Consider the following 20,430-nt stretch of genomic DNA (forward strand, 5'->3'; position numbering starts at 1 on the left):
TCTACAAAAGGTCCTCCTCAATTTCTCCCTCATAAAATCAATTATATCTCAACAAAGCAGTTTTTTAAACAAAAATTTTCCTTCATGGATGCTTCAACCTAACTCAACACACCTAAACAAATGACCCTGTCATTTTACACCAGAACTCTCTCTAAAACTTTGTATCTTCTCTCAATCTTCTCCCCTGGAGGCTAATGGGACTGAGGTGCTGGGACAGGGGAGTACACCTGTGGAAGACCTTCCTTATACAATGGGCTGAAGGACTTGGAGATAAGAGAGCCACACAGTGCCAAATCTTCTTATTTTCAGGGCTATCATCATCATGGTGAGATGTCTTCCCCTCTTACTTTGTTCTGACACCCACATGATTTACAGGTATTATCTTCACAGTCACTCTGTAAGGTAGACACTGCTATTAAACATTTTATTATGAGAAGTCTGGGACACAGAGAGGTGAAGTAACCTGCCTGACATCTCACAATAAGCCAGTGGTGGAACTGGAATTCAAACTCTGGACTGTCTGACTTTTGAAGCACACAATGAGCCATTATACTAAAAGACATGATTTGGAACACCTCCCTATGACTAAAGCTCCTCCTCTAAATTGGGACAAGTTGGTCATCCATTGGGAAGATCCCGATCTCCTAATGTCACTCTTAGTCTTTATCATCATCTGTTTATAAGACCCTTTACTTTTTAGATTTTAGATCTTTCAGCCTTCAAGGCAAAGTAAATTTGAAAGAAACAAATAATGTTTGCTTAGTCACGATGATTCATTTTATGTTAAAGCTTAGGCCTCTGAGTTACCTAACTCATCCCATAACAAGCATTTATTCTTTTCAGTCCTGAGCCTGGCTCATGATATAGCTCCTTTGGTATGTGCTGATGTCCATATCCCTCCCACTGTCGTGTATTCAGATCCCTTAGATGCTCATAACCTGCCCGACAGCCTTAGGAGCGTTTGTGTCATACATTCATTAAGTGATAACTTCAGGAGACCAGATGCCAAGATTGACCATAGGTCCGCCCAAGTTTCATCCAGTAGAAATTTGGGTTAGAAAGACTGCTTTCCCAAAGCCCACCCATATTTATTTATTTATTTATTTATTTATTTATTTAGTTAGTTAGTTAGTTTTTATTTTTGGTGCGGGTTCTGTCAAAAGCAATTACTGTCCTAATCAAATAATGTGAAGTATGAAATCAGGGGCAGTGCCATTTATGACTGTAATCAGAGGTACAGCATTCCTGGTTATTTACTAATTAACCCTAACTTCCCTATCAACATTTTTGAGATAAACATTCTAAGTCAGATTAAAACGATCATTTATTACTTGTCTACACTCTTATTATTAATATACTGCTATCCCTGAGTTGACAACCCATTGACATTAGAAAGGGAAAAAAAGGCAAAGTAAAAAAGCTATGACTGGATGGGAAGGAACTCTGGTGAAATTATCTGAGAAAAGAAGAACAAAACTCAAATATAATTTAATTGACATATGTTTGAAGGTCAAAATCCTTTGTCCATTATCTTACTGTTGTTTCTAATATATTATGATACATCTTTTATAACTTTGAACTTAGCTACAAAATCCAATATAAATGAGCTGAATGACAGAATTTATTAGCTCAAAATTTTCATCATGAGCTATATGAGTCAATCACACAATCCTTTGAGAATCTTCCATAATTTTATAGAATCCCTGGAAGTCCTGTAGGAAATGTGACTCTAATGACATCAATAATTTGTATCACCTTCCAAAAGAGAAACCCTGAATCTCCCTAAACACAGAAGACTATTTGTGTGGTAAGCATTCCTTAAATTTCTCTTGAGTTTTGTCAGCATACTATAGGACTATTGCTTTTATAATAACATATATGAAGAACAAGCAGTTTTAAGACACAACTATTTGATAGATTACCTTTGTATATTTGTTCCTCTAAGAATAAGAATTCAAGACCTGTTCGACTTAACAATTATAAAGACAAGTATTACCTGATCATTTGGCAATGTCTTAACTAATTTGCAGTACACCTGCTGCATTCGTCTCTACTTATATTCAAGTGCACAGACTTACTATGCATTTAACATTCAACAAGTAATTGTTAGACACTGACTATGTGTTCTTGGTACTAAGCTATAGAAATAAAATAATGACAGTCCTTTTTCTTATGGAGCTCATATTCCAGTGGGGGCAGGCAGACATATATGGAATGTGTACATGCTTAGATGTTGACACTGTTGAAAAATAGAGAGTGCTAGTGTGAAGTCTGAGTGAGGAAAGGCCTCACTGAAAAGATGGCATTTAAACCACACCTGAAGGAGGAGAGGGAATGAGCTATGCAGGTGGAAGCATTCCAGCTGGGGCACAGCAATGTAAGTTCCAGAAGGTTGATCTTTTCACTTCAATATTCCTGGTCCTGGCTCAATAGTAACCACACATTAAATACATTAAATATTTATTGAACGAGTAAGTAAACTACAATAGCATGAAATTGCTAAAAAAAAAAAAATAGGAGTGGTGATGGTTAGTTTTCCTTTAAGCTACGTAGAATAAAATATTATACTGTTACACAAATTCTACATGCTCTGATCCTCGTAAATGTTTTTGAAGAAAAATTGGTAACCAGGATCTATTCCTAGTTCATACAGACAGAATTATGTATTCAGTGGACTCCAAGGCTGAAAAATGATCAATGCCATGAAATTTTCTCAAAAAGTTGTCAAAAACCACTTGCATTTTGCCCTCTTGCTGTGTCAAATGGAGCGAGCACTCGGCACTCCTGCATCGCACTTGAGTGGGGAAGTTGTCTAACCTTTCGTTCACATGAGGGTTGCATACGTGCCCAGCTCTGCAATCTCAGGAAGTCCACTGCCAGCATGGAGGGCATAGGGATGGTTTTCACTTAACACCGTCACCATTTGTTGAGGACTTAACATGACAATGTCACTACTTGCTGAGGAATTTTAACAGGGATTTGGTGGCCCTGTACAAATTAAAAACATGCTTAAACAGCTGATATGGCAGAAAGAAAAGAGGGTCTATTAACTACTCCATTTTTCTAGATTCTTTTGGTTCCTTCCTTAAGCTAAAAATAAAATAAGTGACATTCTATTAAATAAATCACATTATTTGATAAGCCCACACAATAAAAAGTACAACCACTGTGTTAATTTGCTACTAAACGTGATAATACATAGTGAAGTATTTAGAACACTGCTTAATAAACATTTATATTACTGTTTATGAATAATGTTAAGGTAATGTTAATATTACTACTTAATTAAGAACTAGGGTAAAATTAACAAAAATCAAGGAAATCAGTAAATATTTATTACACATCTGTTTATACTTAGCACCGTGCCACATACTAGCATACAAAGAATTGGAAAGCAATGGTCATACCCTTTAAAAGCTTAAAATATAAACAGCCACGGAGGTCTATAAAGTTCAACTAGAAAAAGTTCAGTAGAGTATAAAAAGGTGAAAGATAATGAAGACTAAGAAGGTGTCAAAAAGAAAGACTGATACTAACTGTGACAGAGCTGGAATGATGAAGTACATCAATCAGATAGACTTGGTGACTGAGATATAAATGCATTAAGGCCTGGGCTAGGATGATAGCAGAGGCAGCAAATTTAAAGTCATGGATCTGAGATTTATGTTGAAGACAGAGGAAGCTGGTCTTGTGAATCAACAGATTAAGGATAACGGAAGTGTGGCAACTTGCACTTACATACTGGGCTAGAGAGAGCTGCAGCCTGAGCTAGAGGACTAGGCCGAGTCCAGACTGACCACTGGTAGCTACAAGTAGCTCAACAGGCCAGTGTGGAGACTGGTCAGTGCACAGCACTGAGCCACCAAGGAAGAGAGAACGTTTTATTCTTCAAAAATCCCCAATGCTAACACAGGTAGAAAGATACCAGTTCCTCTAGCAGCACCAGAAGTATCAAAAATAGCTAAAAGGAATAATTTTGGGGGCCCCCCAAAATACTGGTGCAATTGATAGGAGCAGAGAAAAGACCCAAAGGAGTAAATTTTGGAGTGAAAGTTGATGAACTATTTAGTTGTATAGAAGGTGAGTTTCAGTTAATAGGAATACATCGACTGCTTTCTGAGTAGCTGGAGATGTTGAAACCATGAGAACAAATAAGATTTCCCCCCCTAGGAAAAAAACAAAATTAAAATTTAGAAGAGAGATGGCAAAAAAGATGCAGAAGTCAAGAGGGAGAAGTTTGAAGAAATGGCCTGAATAGAATCAGATGGAATAGAATGGTTGTGCGATTCCTTCATGTATAAAGCTTTTAAGGCAGAAAATTAATGCTTTCAGAGTCCAAATGTTCAACCAAAGAGAGAGAACAATCCCAAACATGAAGATTTATGCCTGATTTTATGTGATAAATGGAAAGATAATGTAGAAAGAGCTGGCCACGTGACATAATCCTACCATAAAAGCATTGAAGCATGACTCAGAGGTTTAACCCACAGAAAGTAATTAATAGGGCCTCCCATTTGCAATCAGTACAAACATGATATGCCACCAAAAAAACAAACAAAACAAAAAGACCTTTATTCTCTCTACCTTGATTTTTTAAAAACCGTGGATTAAAAAGAATCTTTCAATGTTAATTTCAACCTACATCCAACAGTGAATAATCAGTTTCACTGGCCAATCACTTTAAATTTTGCTTTGTTGGAATTTCTGGAATGGATCCCCCCCCCCCTTTTTTTTTTTTAACTTGGAAAGCTTAAAATTTGAAAACTTTGTAATACTGATGTTACCAACTATTTTTTGTTTTCAAGAAAGCATAGTCCAAAGATCTGCTATTCAGTGACAGGCAGTCTCTCACCCCCTTTAAAAAAAAAGAATTCGCCGAAACCGGTTTGGCTCAGTGGATAGAGCGTCAGCCTGCGGACTGAAGGGTCCCAGGTCGATTCCGGTCAAGGGCACGTACCTTGGTTGCGGGCACATCTCCAGTGGGAGGTGTGCAGGAGGCAGCTGATTGATGTTTCTCTCTCATCAATGTTTCTAACTCTCTATCCCTTTCAATTCCTCTCTGTAAAAAAATCAATAAAATATATTTTAAAAAAAAGAAAAAAAGAATTCAACTGCTCCCATAGCTTCTGCAAAGCACAGTTTATGGGTAGTTCATCAGGTGTGCCCTTTGATTTTCTTTTAGTGCTAAAGATTTTTTAGAAATCAGCCTATGTATTCAAAGGCACAGCTTAAATTAGATGCTAGACTTTTTACATGGCTCTTTACGAATGCATGTAGTGCAATTGCAGAACGTTTACTTGTATATTTATGAAGATTCCAGGGAGCCTCTCAAGACTTAGTTTCTATTCTGATGGCTTAAATGGAAAAGAATATGCAAAAAGACACTTATAAAATTTAAAAATACAATGCAACTAAGGCAAATAAAAAATTAGAATTTATCTATTTCATTAACATTATGATTGTTAACAACAACAAAAGAGATGAGATCAGAATTAAGGAAAACTATATTTAACTTGGCAGGGTTAAGAAGAAAGAGCAACACTCGAGAGTATACAGTATATTGGTTCACCAAACAAGTAAAATTGCGATATTAGGGTAATACAATAATCTGAAAATTACTTTGACCCATTTAATAATCTGAGGAGCATGTTGGATCTGTTACCAAATGCCTTCTTCGCACCTGTCTTTGCATCACTGCCCCCCAGTCTCTGCCTCTTCTGTCTCCCTGGATGACCTGCTTCACCCTCTAGTTGGAAGCTCAGGTGGCACCTGACATTCCCAGGCTGGGTTAGGTGTTTCTGTGGTTCTCAACACCCCTTTGCACACCCCTTCAATACCAGCCTGTATTATAATTGCTTTGTGTTCATCTGCTTCCTCACTGGACTGCAACTAGCCCATGGGGGCTGGGTCTCCACCTTAACTCACCTTTTTAACACAATACCTGACAAATAAAAGTTCTGAATACATAAATTAATGAGTCATGTTCTGCACCATTGATATGAATTGAAATATGGGACTACATCTTAAGAAAAAAAGCTAGCCATTTAACAAACAAAGGTAGGCAACCTGGAGGGAGCATTTGCAGGCTCAAAGCCATGAGTCTTATAACTATAGTATAAGAAGTGAAATCATTTTTGTTTATCCAGCATATTCATGCTTCCTACAAAATAATTAATAATGCATGGCTTTGAAAGACAAAGAAACCAAAGGGAAAGGTATGACTTAATGTGTAAAAGCTAACTCACGATGGGATTTAAGTCATAAAGGAGTAGGCTGATGCTGTTGAGCTACTTCCACTCAAGCAGACATGAATCCATGTTGCAATTCTAAGGAGACATTTAATAGTGTAGGACCTGGTCCCCCTGGAATGGGGTGGAAAGTGGAGATGAAGGATACAAGTGCTAAATACTCGGATGGATCCAAAACCAGAGTGCAAATACCAGCCACCCAGGGCAGTCGTCAGTTTGTTCTTTTTGCTCATCTGGAGTCTCTTCCTGATTCAGTAACTCTGCCTTTTCCCTCTTTCTCAGTTCTGGTCCACCTGTCAAACCAAACTTGGCCAGGGGCAGTGGGCACAGTCCACAGACAGCCCTACTCTCCAGGAACCTACCAACCTGCAGAAACCCACAAGGGACAGGGGACAAGACTGGGCCAAAACTCTAGGCACAGAAAATAGGAGAGTTGTTCACTTCCAGCAAGTCGTTGAAATTTGTGTCGAAAAAACGTTGGCAGCAAAAGGAATGACTTCATATGATCATTACGGCAAGGCAGAGAAAGAGGCCTGTGTTCAGAGAGCGTAAATAATGCCAATAGACTTTGAAAACCATATTCTAGGGTATTTCACAAACTTGAAATTTTAAGAATTTTAAAAAAGATGGGATACAGGGGCTAGGTTTCCCAATTGAAACATGAACTCTTACAAAATAGAAAGATTTTGGCAACCTAAGTCAGCCCTAGTCTTAAAATACCCAGACACTTCAGAAACACAGACATACTGACCAGGCAATTCATCTTCTCAACATACATAAAGAGAGGATCCTGTTTTAGCAACTTTGCATAATGGACTGCAAAGTAAAGAAGGAGTTGGCACCAGCATCCTTGCTCAATGTTCTGGAAGACAATGATCATGATTGCCGAGTGCTCTGATCTCGGCTTTCTGGTAAGCTAGTCCTGGGACCCAGCTCTCTAGGTGATTATCTGGCAAAATACTGCAGTTGCTAACCTTTCACAAGGGCCTCAGTTAACAAAAGAAAAATCAGAACCCTCAGCACGAGATCTTGTGCTCTTCCTGGCAGCAAAGTGGCAGCATCTGTCTATAAATTCAACAGCAGCATTATTTTAACATGGAAAGCGGCAAGTGCCCCCTAGCAGTGTCTAGGCTCATAGCTGTTCCCATAAAAAAGAACCATATGCTTACTGTCCTTGCATTTTTTAAGTTGTAAAATGTAAGCTGAGCCATCACGGCTCTCATATATACTTTTCCCCCAGTGTCACATTAAACTGTGATTTCAATATAAGAAGACGTGCAAATGACTTTAATCCTGGGCCTGACTTGATGGCCGCTTAAAACTTGGTCCTATGTTTATATCACATACTAAATTCTGTTTCACAATTAATTTGCAAAACTCATAAAGGCATGCTAGGGAGTATGGTTATTATAGTGATGTCCATTTGCTTAATGTTAAGTGTCCATTGCTCTAGAGGGGAGAAAGTACCATTTCCACAACAGTGTTCCTGAAAGACCAAGCGAGGGACAGAAATATAGTACCTAGCTGCTTCTCCCGTTCCTCACGCCGCTCCCGGGCCAGTCGCTGCCGGTCATCAACCCGCAGCACAGGTGGAGGGTCTGAAAAGGAGATAAAAAACATGGAAGAACATATTTTAAAAAATAAACTAATTAAATACGCAGATAAGTATCTTTTTATCCAATAAACTTGATAAATAATATAATGCTACATCTTACAATTTGTACATACAACTGTACTTTCAGTGATAGACTTTGCTAGAATTTTTTGAGAATTTCCTAGCTTCTTTCTTCTATTTAAAAACATTATAGCCCTGGTTGGGTAGCTCAGTTGGTTAGAGTGTCATCCCGATATTCCAGGATTGCATGCTCGATACCTGGTCAGGGCACATACAAAAATCAACCAATAAATGCATAAATAAGTGGAACAACAAATTGCTGTTTCTCTTGCTCTCTCTCTCTCTCAAATCAATCAATCAGTATAAAAACATTACAACTCTGGGGGGTGAGGGCATGTATGGGTGTGGGGTGGGGGGGCAATGGTAAGATATGTACACATATAATACCTCAATAAAAAAAAATGTCAAAAAAAATAAAAAATAAAAATATTACAAAGGAGAGTAGGTCCTAAGAGTTCTCATCACAGGGAAAAAGATCCTGTTTTTTGTATCTATAGGGTATTCCAATAAACATATACATACACTTTGAGTAATTATAAAGGCAGTGCTTATTAAAATACATTTCATTTTCAAAATTGTGCATACATTTTTTTGATACCCGGTATATAAGATGATGAATGTTAACTAAATGTATTGTGGTAATCATTTCCTAATATATGTATGTCATTATGTTGTACACCTTAAACTTACACAGTGCTACATATCAATTATATCTCAATAAAAATGGGGAAAAATAAAAATAAAATCAAAAGACACATGGCAAACAATTATGTAGAAACATAACACAACTGTAGCCTTTTGGCTATTTTCCTCAAACAATATGTATGTATGTTTTGTGTTCCTAAGCTACTGAACTTCTATTATTTTTTATGCTTTAAATGTCTGTCCCTTAATAACAAATAGAATCCCCAGTACAGTTATTCTGAACAGACATTCACCAATTGGATATGAGAACCTGGCCTGCAGTCAGATAGGTTGAGTTCAGTTCCTCAACTGTCACTCACTCTCGGAGCTACTTAGCTACTTCTCTAACTCTTAAGCTATGACATGGGTTTCATGGGCCTTTACTTATTACCTATAAAATAAAGACACAATAGAATCTATCTCACATTTTTGTAAGGATTAAATAAAATAATTCTGTACCAATGTTAGCATAGCGCCTAGCACATAATAAGTCTCAGTAAATTCATTCATTCACTGAACATATGAAAATAATTGAACATTATGACCATCCCACATTGTTTCCCAATAGACCTAACATTGTCAGAATAAAATTAAGTTACTGATTCTCAGAAGGAAAAGTTTTAAGAGAAAATAGAACTTTGGTATAAGTAACTTGCAGCTGTACTCTGCATTCAATCTCCAATCTTGATGATTAAAAAGTACGGTGACCACCCAAACTGGGGCACTTTTAAGAGTGAAAGGGAGTGCTAGTAATTTCTGTCTTCGATGACATGCATACACCTGGACTGTCCTGCACAAACTGGAACTGAAGAATGATTCTCGAAGATTAAGCAAGCCAACCCACATCTGCAAGACGTCTATCTGAACAACTACTATTTATACGATAAATAATTTCTCTTAGAGCTTTGCATTTTACACAGCACTTTTACATATACTATTTTACTCTTCACACAAATCCTATGAATTAGCCAAGCATTTATTCATTCAAGGAAGAGTTATTCTACCTATTTTCCAAAGAGAAAACTGAGGAAAATATATATGACTAAGGGAGATGGCACAGTTAGGTGTCCAAGCTTAGGACACTTAAAACCAGATCTCTAACTCAATTCTGTGCGGATGGCCTGATGGAGCAGTGAGAGAGGAGCTGTAAGATTCCAAGTCAGGCATTCCTCTGTGAGGAAAAATTATTTAGAAACAATTAAATAGAATTAAGTTTCAGTGACTCTTTTAAAGACCTGTGGTGAAGGGTTGGAAAAGGATAGGGATTAAGAGGGATGTTTAATGAACTTGAATTTCTGCTTTTCTCAGGTATATAGTTCATGAAGAAAATGCAATTTTCTCTTCTAATTGGGTCAAACTCTTAATCATTTGGGAGCAACTGATGGAGTTATAAAGAACCATCTCCCACTTCTGTGGACGTGGACAGTTCTGTGACTTTGCAAATTGTCTCTTTTGGTCTGGGTTCAAGCATTCACTGCTGAGAGCAATGGCCCTTCTGGATAACCCGAGACACCATGTGCCCATACTTATAACAACACCACAAGAGCTTTCCATTCATGCTTCAAAGATAAAAGATGAACAACCTGAATGTGAACAGATGCTTTCTAAATCAAAGAGATGTTCTAGAGTTTTCTAATGGCTTTAAATTTTCACAAAGAAAAGAAGGGAAGGAAACGAAAATTAACTGGGTTAAAAGGGCCCCCTAAAAAATCCTTTATTTGATCAGGATGCCCTTGTCTGGTTAGGGCAATATTCAAAATATCCCCAAATTGAGTAAGTTTTTTTTTTTCTTTTCAAGTTCTAGAGAATGAAAATTAACAACCTACTCTACAAAGACATTCCCATGATTCATATCTGATAAAATGAAAGGGTTTTACTCAAGCCTAGTCCTCCAACATGGAACCTCTTATCGTTTGGGATATGCAGGAAAATAACATGATGGTTTTTAAAATAACAGCCTTTTTTTGTACCTTTGCTTATCTCTATATACAAGAAAGCAGACATAAGAATGCTTAAAATATACAACTAACCTGAAATGAAATGTCTCCTCATTTAACCTGACTTTAGCAACTTAAATGAAATGGTTCTATAAAGAGATGGCCAATTGGGGTGGAGAGTTTTTGGCCTCTGTGCTTTCTCTGCACTCTATGCAGATGTGTCTTGTCACACTGGATTCTGTGTTAAAAGTATCTATTCACATATTAGTTTACTCCACCACAATGCCAACTAGAGTCGGGACTGTGTCTTTTAATAATAAACCCTTAGTACCTACACAATGCTAACACCAGATGAATAAATGAATCCTCGGGATATAGAAGTATAAATTGCACAGTCAAGAATGGAAGAAATTTTCATTGAAAAATTCAGAATGGTATAAAAATTGATTAGAATTGATTAAATGGTAGAGAAAATCATAAGTGATTATTGATAGGGAGAACAAGGGGAAAATAGTATAAATCATTTAGTTATATTCAATTCTCAAGGCAAAACAAATGGGTTTTCATACTAAAGAACTTTTACTTCCACAAGGATGCTCACTTGAACATAAGGAACAAAGCCCTCCAGAATAAGCCCGGTGAGGATAGGGGTCTCATTGTTTTGTTCATACACTATCTCTCACAGTCCCAGGCACAGAACAATACATATAATTATAACTAGATGGTGGGTGGATAGATGGATGGATAAATGAATGAATGGAAAGGCAAAACAACTAAATGGGGAAATCTCAGCTTGCTAATTGAAACTCCACTGAAGGCTACCCAAGCAATATTTGTAACAGTACTACTTCTTCTTTCTTCTAAGTGACCAGCCGATTTAGGCCTTATTTAAAAGTGTCTTATATAAGACCTTTTCCATGTGGGATAAAGCTCCACAAAGGTAGATATAATGGTGAATGTTTCCTATGAGGCTAGATGCAATTATTTCTATCTTTATTATTATTATTTTAATTTATTTATGTTTATTGATATTATCTCACTGATTCCCTGTTCTTGAGTAACTTTGGCCTTGGAAGCAGCATGAAGTAGACTTCCAAGACTCTCGTATTCAATTTGCCTTTACTCTCGTAGAGTATTCGATTTGCCTTTAAAATTCCAGGAACACAACCAAGTAGGTCACCACTTTGATCATCTCTCATCATCATACTGTCCATTAGTCTCTCCCAAGGACCACACATGGTTGTTGGATACCTGGAAGTAAATGCATTGTCTATCCAACTGTTTGTATTATGTTTACAGACCGCTTCTTTGGATCACCGAATGGAACAGACTATGAATCATAGGTTATTAAATGAAATTACTGTGTAGCTGTACAATCATTGTGAAGACTGGTGAACAAAAACATAATTCTATACCAGCTTTGTTATGTGTAAAGATGTTCTTAAATGGTTTTTGAAAAAGTCACAAAAGTGATATGCAATAATGCTGCGCATACTGAAATGTGTCCTATCTATCACTTCAAACAGGATAGTAAAATGACTTCTTATATACTGCTTGACAGTAAACAGTGCATCCACATACCCCATCTCATTGACTGTCGAAATGATTCTGAGAGGTAAATAGGGAATGCCTTTGAATCTCCATTTTAAAAAGAGAAAATCAAGGCTTTGAGAGGCTCTCTAACAAACTCGTACAAGTCAGTACGAGTGTGTGTGTTTTGGTGGCAGAACTGGAACCATGCTCCCCTAAATCCTAGCATGTCTTCAAGGTTTTGGGGATAACCTCCGTTTCCCCGGCAAAGGCACTGCATCATACCTGGCTTATTTCCCGAGTGGTTGCTATTTTGTCCTGGAATAGCAGAGGGCGGCCGGTGGGAGGCAGGAGTTTTCTTCTCGTGTACTTTGTAGCTGTCAGGCGCTACACAGATGAGACAAAAGAGAAAACACATATTTAGTTGCTTAAAATGTATTCAAACTTTCACCTACTTAATATTTTCCCGTTAACCTTTGCATCGGGTACTAGGCTAGATTTAGGAAAGAAAAAAAAAAAAAAAGATGACGCAGTTACAACCCTTGCCCTCAAGGCTCATGCTGTTCATTGGGAAGGACACATCCCAAAAGCAACAGCCTTGGTGTAAGGAGCCAATCCTGGAGTTGTGGCATGTTCACGGGTCTGTGAAGCCGTTTACCCTGCTGTCCCAGTTTTCACACAAAACAACCGTGTGGAAACATGATTGGAATCTAAAACCTCTGATCTTAGTTCTTACAGAGTTCATGTGTTAGGCAGAAAAATTCCAAGAACACAACCAAGTAGGTCACCAAACGGGAACCAGGATGTATGATGTACTACGGTTTTGAAAAAGCTTCGGACAAAAGTTCAACAGCAAAGACTATTAAAGAGACTAAGAGAAGAGTATTCTAGGAAAGGAATGAAGGGCAGTAATGCCAGGCAGTTCTCTGGTTATATAAAGTACAGGGCTCTTCAGGACCAAACAATTTTTCTTTACCTGTATTACTTTATTTAACACAGGTTCAGAGGTATTTAAAGGATGTTTGCTACACTTATAGACAGAAATCATGTCAACAACCAAGCCCTCGCCATGGCCAGCGTGGCTCAGCGGTTAGAGTGTCAGCCCACACAGCTCTCATCCCACTCAGTAAAACACAAGGTCTCTACCATGGCCTAGAGCAGTGGTCAGCAAACTCATTAGTCAACAGAGCCAAATACCAACAGCACAACGATTGAAATTTCTTTTGAGAGCCAAATTTTTTAAACGTAAACTTCTTCTAACGCCACTTCCTCAAAATAGACTCGCCCAGGCCGTGGTCTTTTGTGGAAGAGCCACACTCAAGGGGCCAAAGAGCCGCATGTGGCTCGCGAGCCGCAGTTTGCCGACCACGGGCCTAGAGGGTACTATATGGTATAGCCTTTACCTTGTACCACTTTCCCTTTTATCTGCCCTACTCATATTGACTGACTCAGTCCATCTCAGAGCCTTTGCAATTACCTGAAGTGTTTCCCCAGTTATCAACATGGATCTCTCCTTCACTTTCTTTGGGTCACTGCTCAAAGGTGACATTAGTGAGTCCCCTTGACCCATTTGAACTAGCACCCCATCACTCATCACTCCCTACTTCTCCTTACCCTGCTGTTTATAGCCCTTGCCTCCTGACCACCTCCTTTCCATTAGGCTGATATTGTCTAGAAAACAAAAATCATTTGCTCAAAGTTTTTAAACCTGAAAGGATGTGATAATTATTGTGCTTCAAGAAGACTAAATTTAAAAATGTTACCCAAGATGTACTAAAAAAAATTACTAAATTTACAAAAGTTTACCTTTGATCTCTGAATGGGGAATAAACTGAATTTTTATGGCCCTCTCTCAATTACATATACTATTAGCTAGCATGGAAAATCAGACTAAATAGTAAAAATAAAATCTCATGCAACCTAAATATTGCTCAGTTTCAATTTATTTGCATTAAATGCTCAAGAAAACATTGATTGGTTTAACTTTTATCCAGTTGAGCTTTCTTTGCCTTATTTTCAGGGAAAGGTCTATAAAGACACAGTAAGAGAATGGGCAGGCTGCTAATAAACAGCAAAAGGTCTCAAGCCAGTGGTTTCTGGTAGGATTTTGCCACTTGAGGAAATTTTACCAGGAGATTCACCACTGGAAAAAGGCTGTATTCTGTGTGTGCACACTCAATGCTGGGGGATGGGGACACATCAAGGGGAGCATGAGTGAAGCCAGAATAGGCTCTGGCTCTGACCCAGAATGGAAATCAGAAAGTGCGATGGCTTCTGTGATGCTGAAAACGAGTTGCCAGCTGTCATCACGTAGCAGGTGAAGCCCAACCTAGTTAGTCTTGCCTATAGTCTCACAACTTTAGAGGCAGCCCCTAAAGATAAAAAAATTGACTGTACTTGGAAACTTTGCCCTTATTCTGCATAAGTTAATCTTTTAAAACTGCTCATAAAGAAGTTAATAATTAAGAAAGATAAACAGAAAGGAGTGCCACCCAGATTTGGAGTGTTTTCATTATAATTAGTAAGCTGTTTAGGGATCTTCTACTTATTATTTTTAATTAACTGAAAGATGATTAGGACCACTTGTTTAAACTATATTTCAAATGTATTCATTTCTTTCTTGCCTTATTATATTTGACATAATTTAAACTCAAGGTAATTGAATATCTGCAGTGCCCCAGGTCCTGACAACAAATATCACCCTAACCGAATATTATGTCACAGTGGGACACAAAGGAGATTAAAAAGACCACAGCATGCTCTAGCTGGTTTGCCTCAGTGGATAGAGCGTCAGCCTGCAGACTGAAGGGTCCTGGGTTCGATTCCGGTCAAGGGCACATGCCTGGGTTTCGGGCTCAATCCCCAGTAGGGGGCGTGCAGGAGGCAGCCAATCGATGATTCCCTCTCATTGATGTTTCTATTTCTCTCTCCCTTCCTCTCTGAAATCAATAAAACATATTTTAAAAAAAAAAGATCATAGCACATTCAGTACGAGTGACTTTTCTGAATAATCCCTGATAAAAGTATTTTTGTTGTTGTTGAAATTTGCTTTGTCTTGAACCTCAAATGTAAAAAATAAATTGCAATTAAACTACAGGTCTGGCTACTTGGATTCCAATTTATTTATATCTGTCTTTTATTAGATCCACTCTAATTGAACATCTATCTACTCACTTACTATCATCTGAATCTCAGAAATTCATTTTTATCCCAGAACACCTTCTAAGGCCTACTCAAGACAATTTTTGAAATCTATTTTAAGATTTTTTTATGTTCATGTAAAACAGGTTAAATTTAGTAAAATAAATTAAAAAATTGTCAGCTGTTTAGCCCAAGATTATATACTGCTAATTTCTTACCATTCAGTTGGATATTTGTTTAGTTTTCAAGCTATCTTTCCACATTTTATCAGGTTTTTTTCCCCCCTCTGTTATTACTGTAAGATTCCTTATTTCTCCAAAAACCTCTCTGATTAACACTATTTTGGTAAGAGGGAAGACACAGACTCCAAGAGACCTTTGTCCAAATAGGAGCCCTGTTACTTACTGAGTGACCTTCAGAAAGTTTCTTGACTTCTCCGAGTAGGTATTAAGGGGGTGAGACTGTGTAACTCACAGGGTTGCTGGGAGGATTAATTGAGAAGATGTGTGCTAAAAGTCTATCATAGGGCTTGGCACACAGCAGGTATTAACAGCCATCCAGTCCCCTTCATCTTTTATGCCCTTCCATCGAGGTGCCGGGCCTCACACACCCACAGCTCCTGTGCAGTGTAGGTGTTTGGAGGTTAGTGGCGTGTACGTGCTTTCAAGTCAAGCTGACCTGGCTCTTCCATTTAAAACTGTGAAGCCTCAGTATACCACTTATCCTCAGTCCTAATCTCCATCTGTAGAGCAGGAAAACACACTTACTTTCAGAGTTGTGAAAATTAAATGAGACTGCCAGACCCACGGTAGGCTCAATAAATGGTAAAATGTGCTTTTTGCTCTCTTTCTATTTATTTCCTGTGCAACTGTGGGACAGTGGGTTCCTATTTCCGCAGGGCTTTGCTCACCCAGCACAAACAGGGAGAACAAACTTATGTAACTTGGTGACAGTGGTCCTGGGGGGCAAGGTACCAGTGAGGCAGGAAGGTCTGGCTCGGCTGCTGGGTTCAGAGGTTTTCAGCTCAGCCACAGCCCTCAGGTAGGCTAAACTTACTGGGAGGTTTTTAGGGTACCCTAGTTTGGAAAGAGGTAATCATCAGTCTTTCTGAGACTTAGCAAGATGACAGTTTTCTGAGATTTAATGTCCTTCAAGTTATCATCACATTAAATAAATATAAGCCTTAAAAAACAACACCACCCTTAATCATAATGAGAAAATAAAACCTTATGAGAGACTTTCTTTTTTTTCTTTTCTTTTTTTTAAATGAAGTGCAAGGACTTTCATGGCTTAGAAACACAATGAGAACACGAATTTATTCATGTAAGATCTCCGACATTTAAATACCTGGAATGCTAGGTAAGTAGCAGATAGGATCCCATATGCGATTTTTAAATTTGCCATCCTATCTAATAAAAGAGTAATATGCAGATTGACCATCACTCCAACACACAAGATGGCTGCCCCCATGTGGTCAAAGATGGCTTCCCCCATATGGACACAAGATGGCCACCACAAGATGGCCAGCAGGGGAGGGCAGTTGGGAGGGACCAGGCCTGCAAGGGAGGGCAGTTGGGGGCGATCAAGCCTGCAGGGAAGGGCAGTTGGGGGGGACCCAGGCCTGCAGGGAAGAGCAGTTGGGGGGGACCAGGCCTGCAGGGGAGGACAGTTGAGGGGGACCAGGCCTGCAGGGGAGGGCAGTTAGGGGTGAACAGGCTGGCAGAGGAGGAAAGTTGGGGGGGACCGGGCCTGCAGGGAAGGGCAGTTGGGGGGGACCCAGGCCTGCAGGGGAGAGCAGTTGGGGGGGGGGGAACCAGGCCTGCAGGGGAGGAAAGTTGAGGGGGACCAGGCCTGCAAGGGAGGGCAGTTGGGGGCGACCGGGCCTGCAGGGGAGAGCAGTTGGGGGGGACCAGGCCTGCAGGGGAGGGCAGTTGAGGGGGACCCAGGCCTGCAGGGGAGAGCAGTTGGGGGGGACCAGGCCTGCAGGGGAGGGCAGTTGAGGGGTGGCCAGGCCTGCAGGGAAGGGCAGTTAGGGGCAATCAGGCTGGCAGGGGAATGGTTAGGGGGTGATCAGGCTGGCAGGCAGAAGTGGTTAGGGGCAATCAGGAAGGCAGGCAGGTGAGCAGTTGGTTGCCAGCAGTCCTAGATTGTGAGAGGGCAGTTGGACATCTGTTGAGGGGTCTCAAATTGGAGAGGGTGCAGGCTGGACTGAGGGACACCCCCTCCCCCCCCCCCCCCCCGTGCACAAATTTCTTGCACCGGGCCTCTAGTTAAAATATAAATGACTCAGGTGACTGCCCAATAGTTGAATCACTTTCCTTCATTTTTTAAAAACAGAGAACTTAGCCACATACTATGATGCTCAATAAGTCTTTGCCTGCTGCATAAAATCTTTATTGATCTTCCTGCTAGCTTGAAAGCTTTATCCCATTAGTGTCATGTGTGCATGTTGGAGAAAATACAAGAGGAAGGATACAGAGAAGCACCCTGGAGGTCTGGGACTGTCTCTAAATCAATCTGAGCAAAACACAGAGGCAGCAGACATACAGGTCTCTCATCCAGTAAAAATTCTGCAGCTCCAGTGGGTGCCCCAACATGCCTCGATGCTCCACATCCTCCATAACTCATTGCATTCCGTGCAACGTCCTCCTATGAAAGTCATGGGCTTCTCACTGCTTAGTTCCTATTGTCTGCTTGAAGAGTCTTCTCTCAACTGATCAAAATAACTAGTCCGACAAATGCTTCATTTAGTGAAAAGTCTTATTAGAGTAATAAGACTTTAGAGGCCATCCTAAGTTTAAACCTCACTGATGTGTGGTCTTCACATCCACAAGGATAATGTATCTCTGTCACTATCTTAAACAAAATGTGGAATGTGGGTGGGGAAACAGAGAAAGTTTCACCCCCAGCTCTGCATGGGTTCTTCTTGGACGTTGTGGACATACTGGCCCCAGGCGACACTCATTGCTCTGGGACAGTGGTCAGCAAACTCATCAGTCAACAGAGCCAAATATCAACAGTACAACGATTGAAATTTCTTTTGAGAGCCAAATTTTTTAAACTTAAACTTCTTCTAACGCCACTTCTTCAAAATAGACTCGCCCAGGCCGTGGTCTTTTGTGGAAGAGCCACACTCAAGAGGCCAAAGAGCCGCATGTGGCTCGCGAGACGCAGTTTGCCGACCACGGGTCTGGGAGAATAAATGAGAAGACAGAACTAGACTTTGAGCCACATGCGACTGCCATATTTTGCAGTAAGAAAGGCTGACTATTGCAACTTCAAGTTTCAATCTCATAATTTTGATCTATCTATGAAGAAAAGAGTTATCATAGCAGGACTGAGAGTGCTATCCTTAGACATGCTTGATTTTGCTACAGTGAATCTTAGCCACAAGCATGACCATCTGCTGAGTTCCGAGTCTTCCTAGTGATCAGAGGACCTGGTGTGGTCTTGGGGGATCTCCAACACCCTAACAAATAGCTGCTTCGAGAATTTAGCTGCAGAACACTGTTATGGCAATTGAAGAATATTACAGTTTAAAATCATAATATAATTAATGTAGGGTGTTTCACCTATAAGTTTCTACTTCATAATCATTTTGCTTGTTTGCTTGACATTTCATTTTTCTTCTGATATAGTTGCCAGGAGTATTGTAATATTTGAATCATAGATAGTAAATATTTTATCCAATGTTACTTATGAAAGCTGCATTAGAACAAGGAGGACATAATGCATTCTCGTAATTCCTAATGACTTTTCTGATTATTCCACATGATGGAGAGCTTGCCCTTAGTTTAAATTCTTCATTGTTAAATGTGATGTTGCATAGTAATGATCAAAGCTCTTGGAAGTTAGCATCAGAAAAGAAAGAAAATGTTTAATGAAATTCTAAAATGGTTTTGACATTGTATCAGGCAAGACTTAAAATCAAATAACTGTTTTTGCAGTACATAATAGAAAGGTCTGCCCAGTATGACTTGTAGTACCTCGGGAATTTGAGTGATATACTCCACATACAACAGGATCTGACTTACACGGCTTGGGGAAAAGCATGCGAGCATTATGCGTCTCCTGGAAACTACAAAGCAGGCATGTCAGCTTTGAGAGATGTGTAAACCCCAATCTTTTTCCAAAGCAATTTAATAGATTTGTTTTGATAATGTTTGTTCAAAAGGCAAAGAAATATCCATCTTTACTGAAATAAAGAAAAGCATATTTCAGAAAAACACATGTTCCATATATTTACTGGGAACTATTGGGAATCACTTCTTAAGCTGATTTGTTTAGCTGAAAGGAGTAAATACACACACTTTAAATTCAACCACAAAGGCTTTTATCTAAAAATAAACAAAAATAAATACAACAAACAAAAACCTTCCTTCAGCCAGATGGCAACACTATAAATAGAACAGAAAATGCTGTATTTTCCACCTGCATTAATATAAACCAGATTAAAAGGCAAGCCGTCCCGTCCCCACAGGTAACACACTTTCCTGGAGATTTATCACCAGTCACAATGCTAGCTGCTCCACAAATTATCTCGGCCCCATAATATGAGTAAGGTTTATGACTAAGCAAAGCACAGGGCAAAGTACAGAAAAGAGGGGAAAAGCCTAACCATATTAAAAGTTTTCCAGTTACACTGAGAAATGGTAAATTACAGAGATGTAGTTAATTGTCCAAATTTCAACAGCTGGATAGGGAGTTTATCAAATTAGACCCAATTCAATTAAATACAATGTGTAATTAAAAGCAACTATTTAAATAACTTGGGAAAGAAAAATAATTAGAATTCAATTTTATTATAATCAGCTTCAACTAACCAACTAAAAGAAGTTGTTTTTACTTTTAACAGGATACTATTTTACGTTAAAGAAAGCTAAGCCCTAGCTGGTTTGGTTCAGTGGATGGAACGTCTGCCTGTGGACTGAAAGGTCCCGGGTTCGATTCTGGTCAAGGGCACATGCCCGGGTTGTGGGCTTGATCCCCAGTAGGGGGCATGCAGGAGGCAGCCAATCAGTGATTCTCACCATTGATGTTTCTATCTCTCCCTCTCCCTTCCTCTCTGAAATCAATAAAAATATATTTTTTAAAAAAGAAAGAAAGCTATAATGGCTAATGCCCGTGTTTTACAAAATGACTACTATAGGCCACAAAATAGAAAAGGTAGAAAGTGCAAAATAAAATGATCAAGGTAGAAAAAGTACAGTTCTTA

At 39.2% G+C, this 20,430-nt stretch overlaps 1 protein-coding gene across 4 annotated transcripts in view; it reads right to left on the minus strand.

Moving 5' to 3' along the window:
- MAP7 (microtubule associated protein 7) overlaps positions 1-20,430 on the minus strand; it is a 139,089-nt gene that overhangs the window by 44,106 nt on the left and 74,553 nt on the right. For all 4 annotated transcript variants that reach the window (XM_079779858.1, XM_079779857.1, XM_079779856.1 and 1 more), the window contains 2 exons: positions 12,360-12,461; positions 7,769-7,846 (listed from right to left, as the gene is read on the minus strand). In XM_079779858.1, the coding sequence (XP_079635984.1) occupies positions 7,769-7,846; positions 12,360-12,461 (180 nt within the window). The remainder of the gene's footprint in view (positions 1-7,768; positions 7,847-12,359; positions 12,462-20,430) is intronic.

Source organism: Cnephaeus nilssonii (assembly GCF_951640355.1).
Source record: "Cnephaeus nilssonii genome assembly, chromosome: 9".
Taxonomy (NCBI): Eukaryota; Metazoa; Chordata; class Mammalia; order Chiroptera; family Vespertilionidae; genus Cnephaeus; species Cnephaeus nilssonii.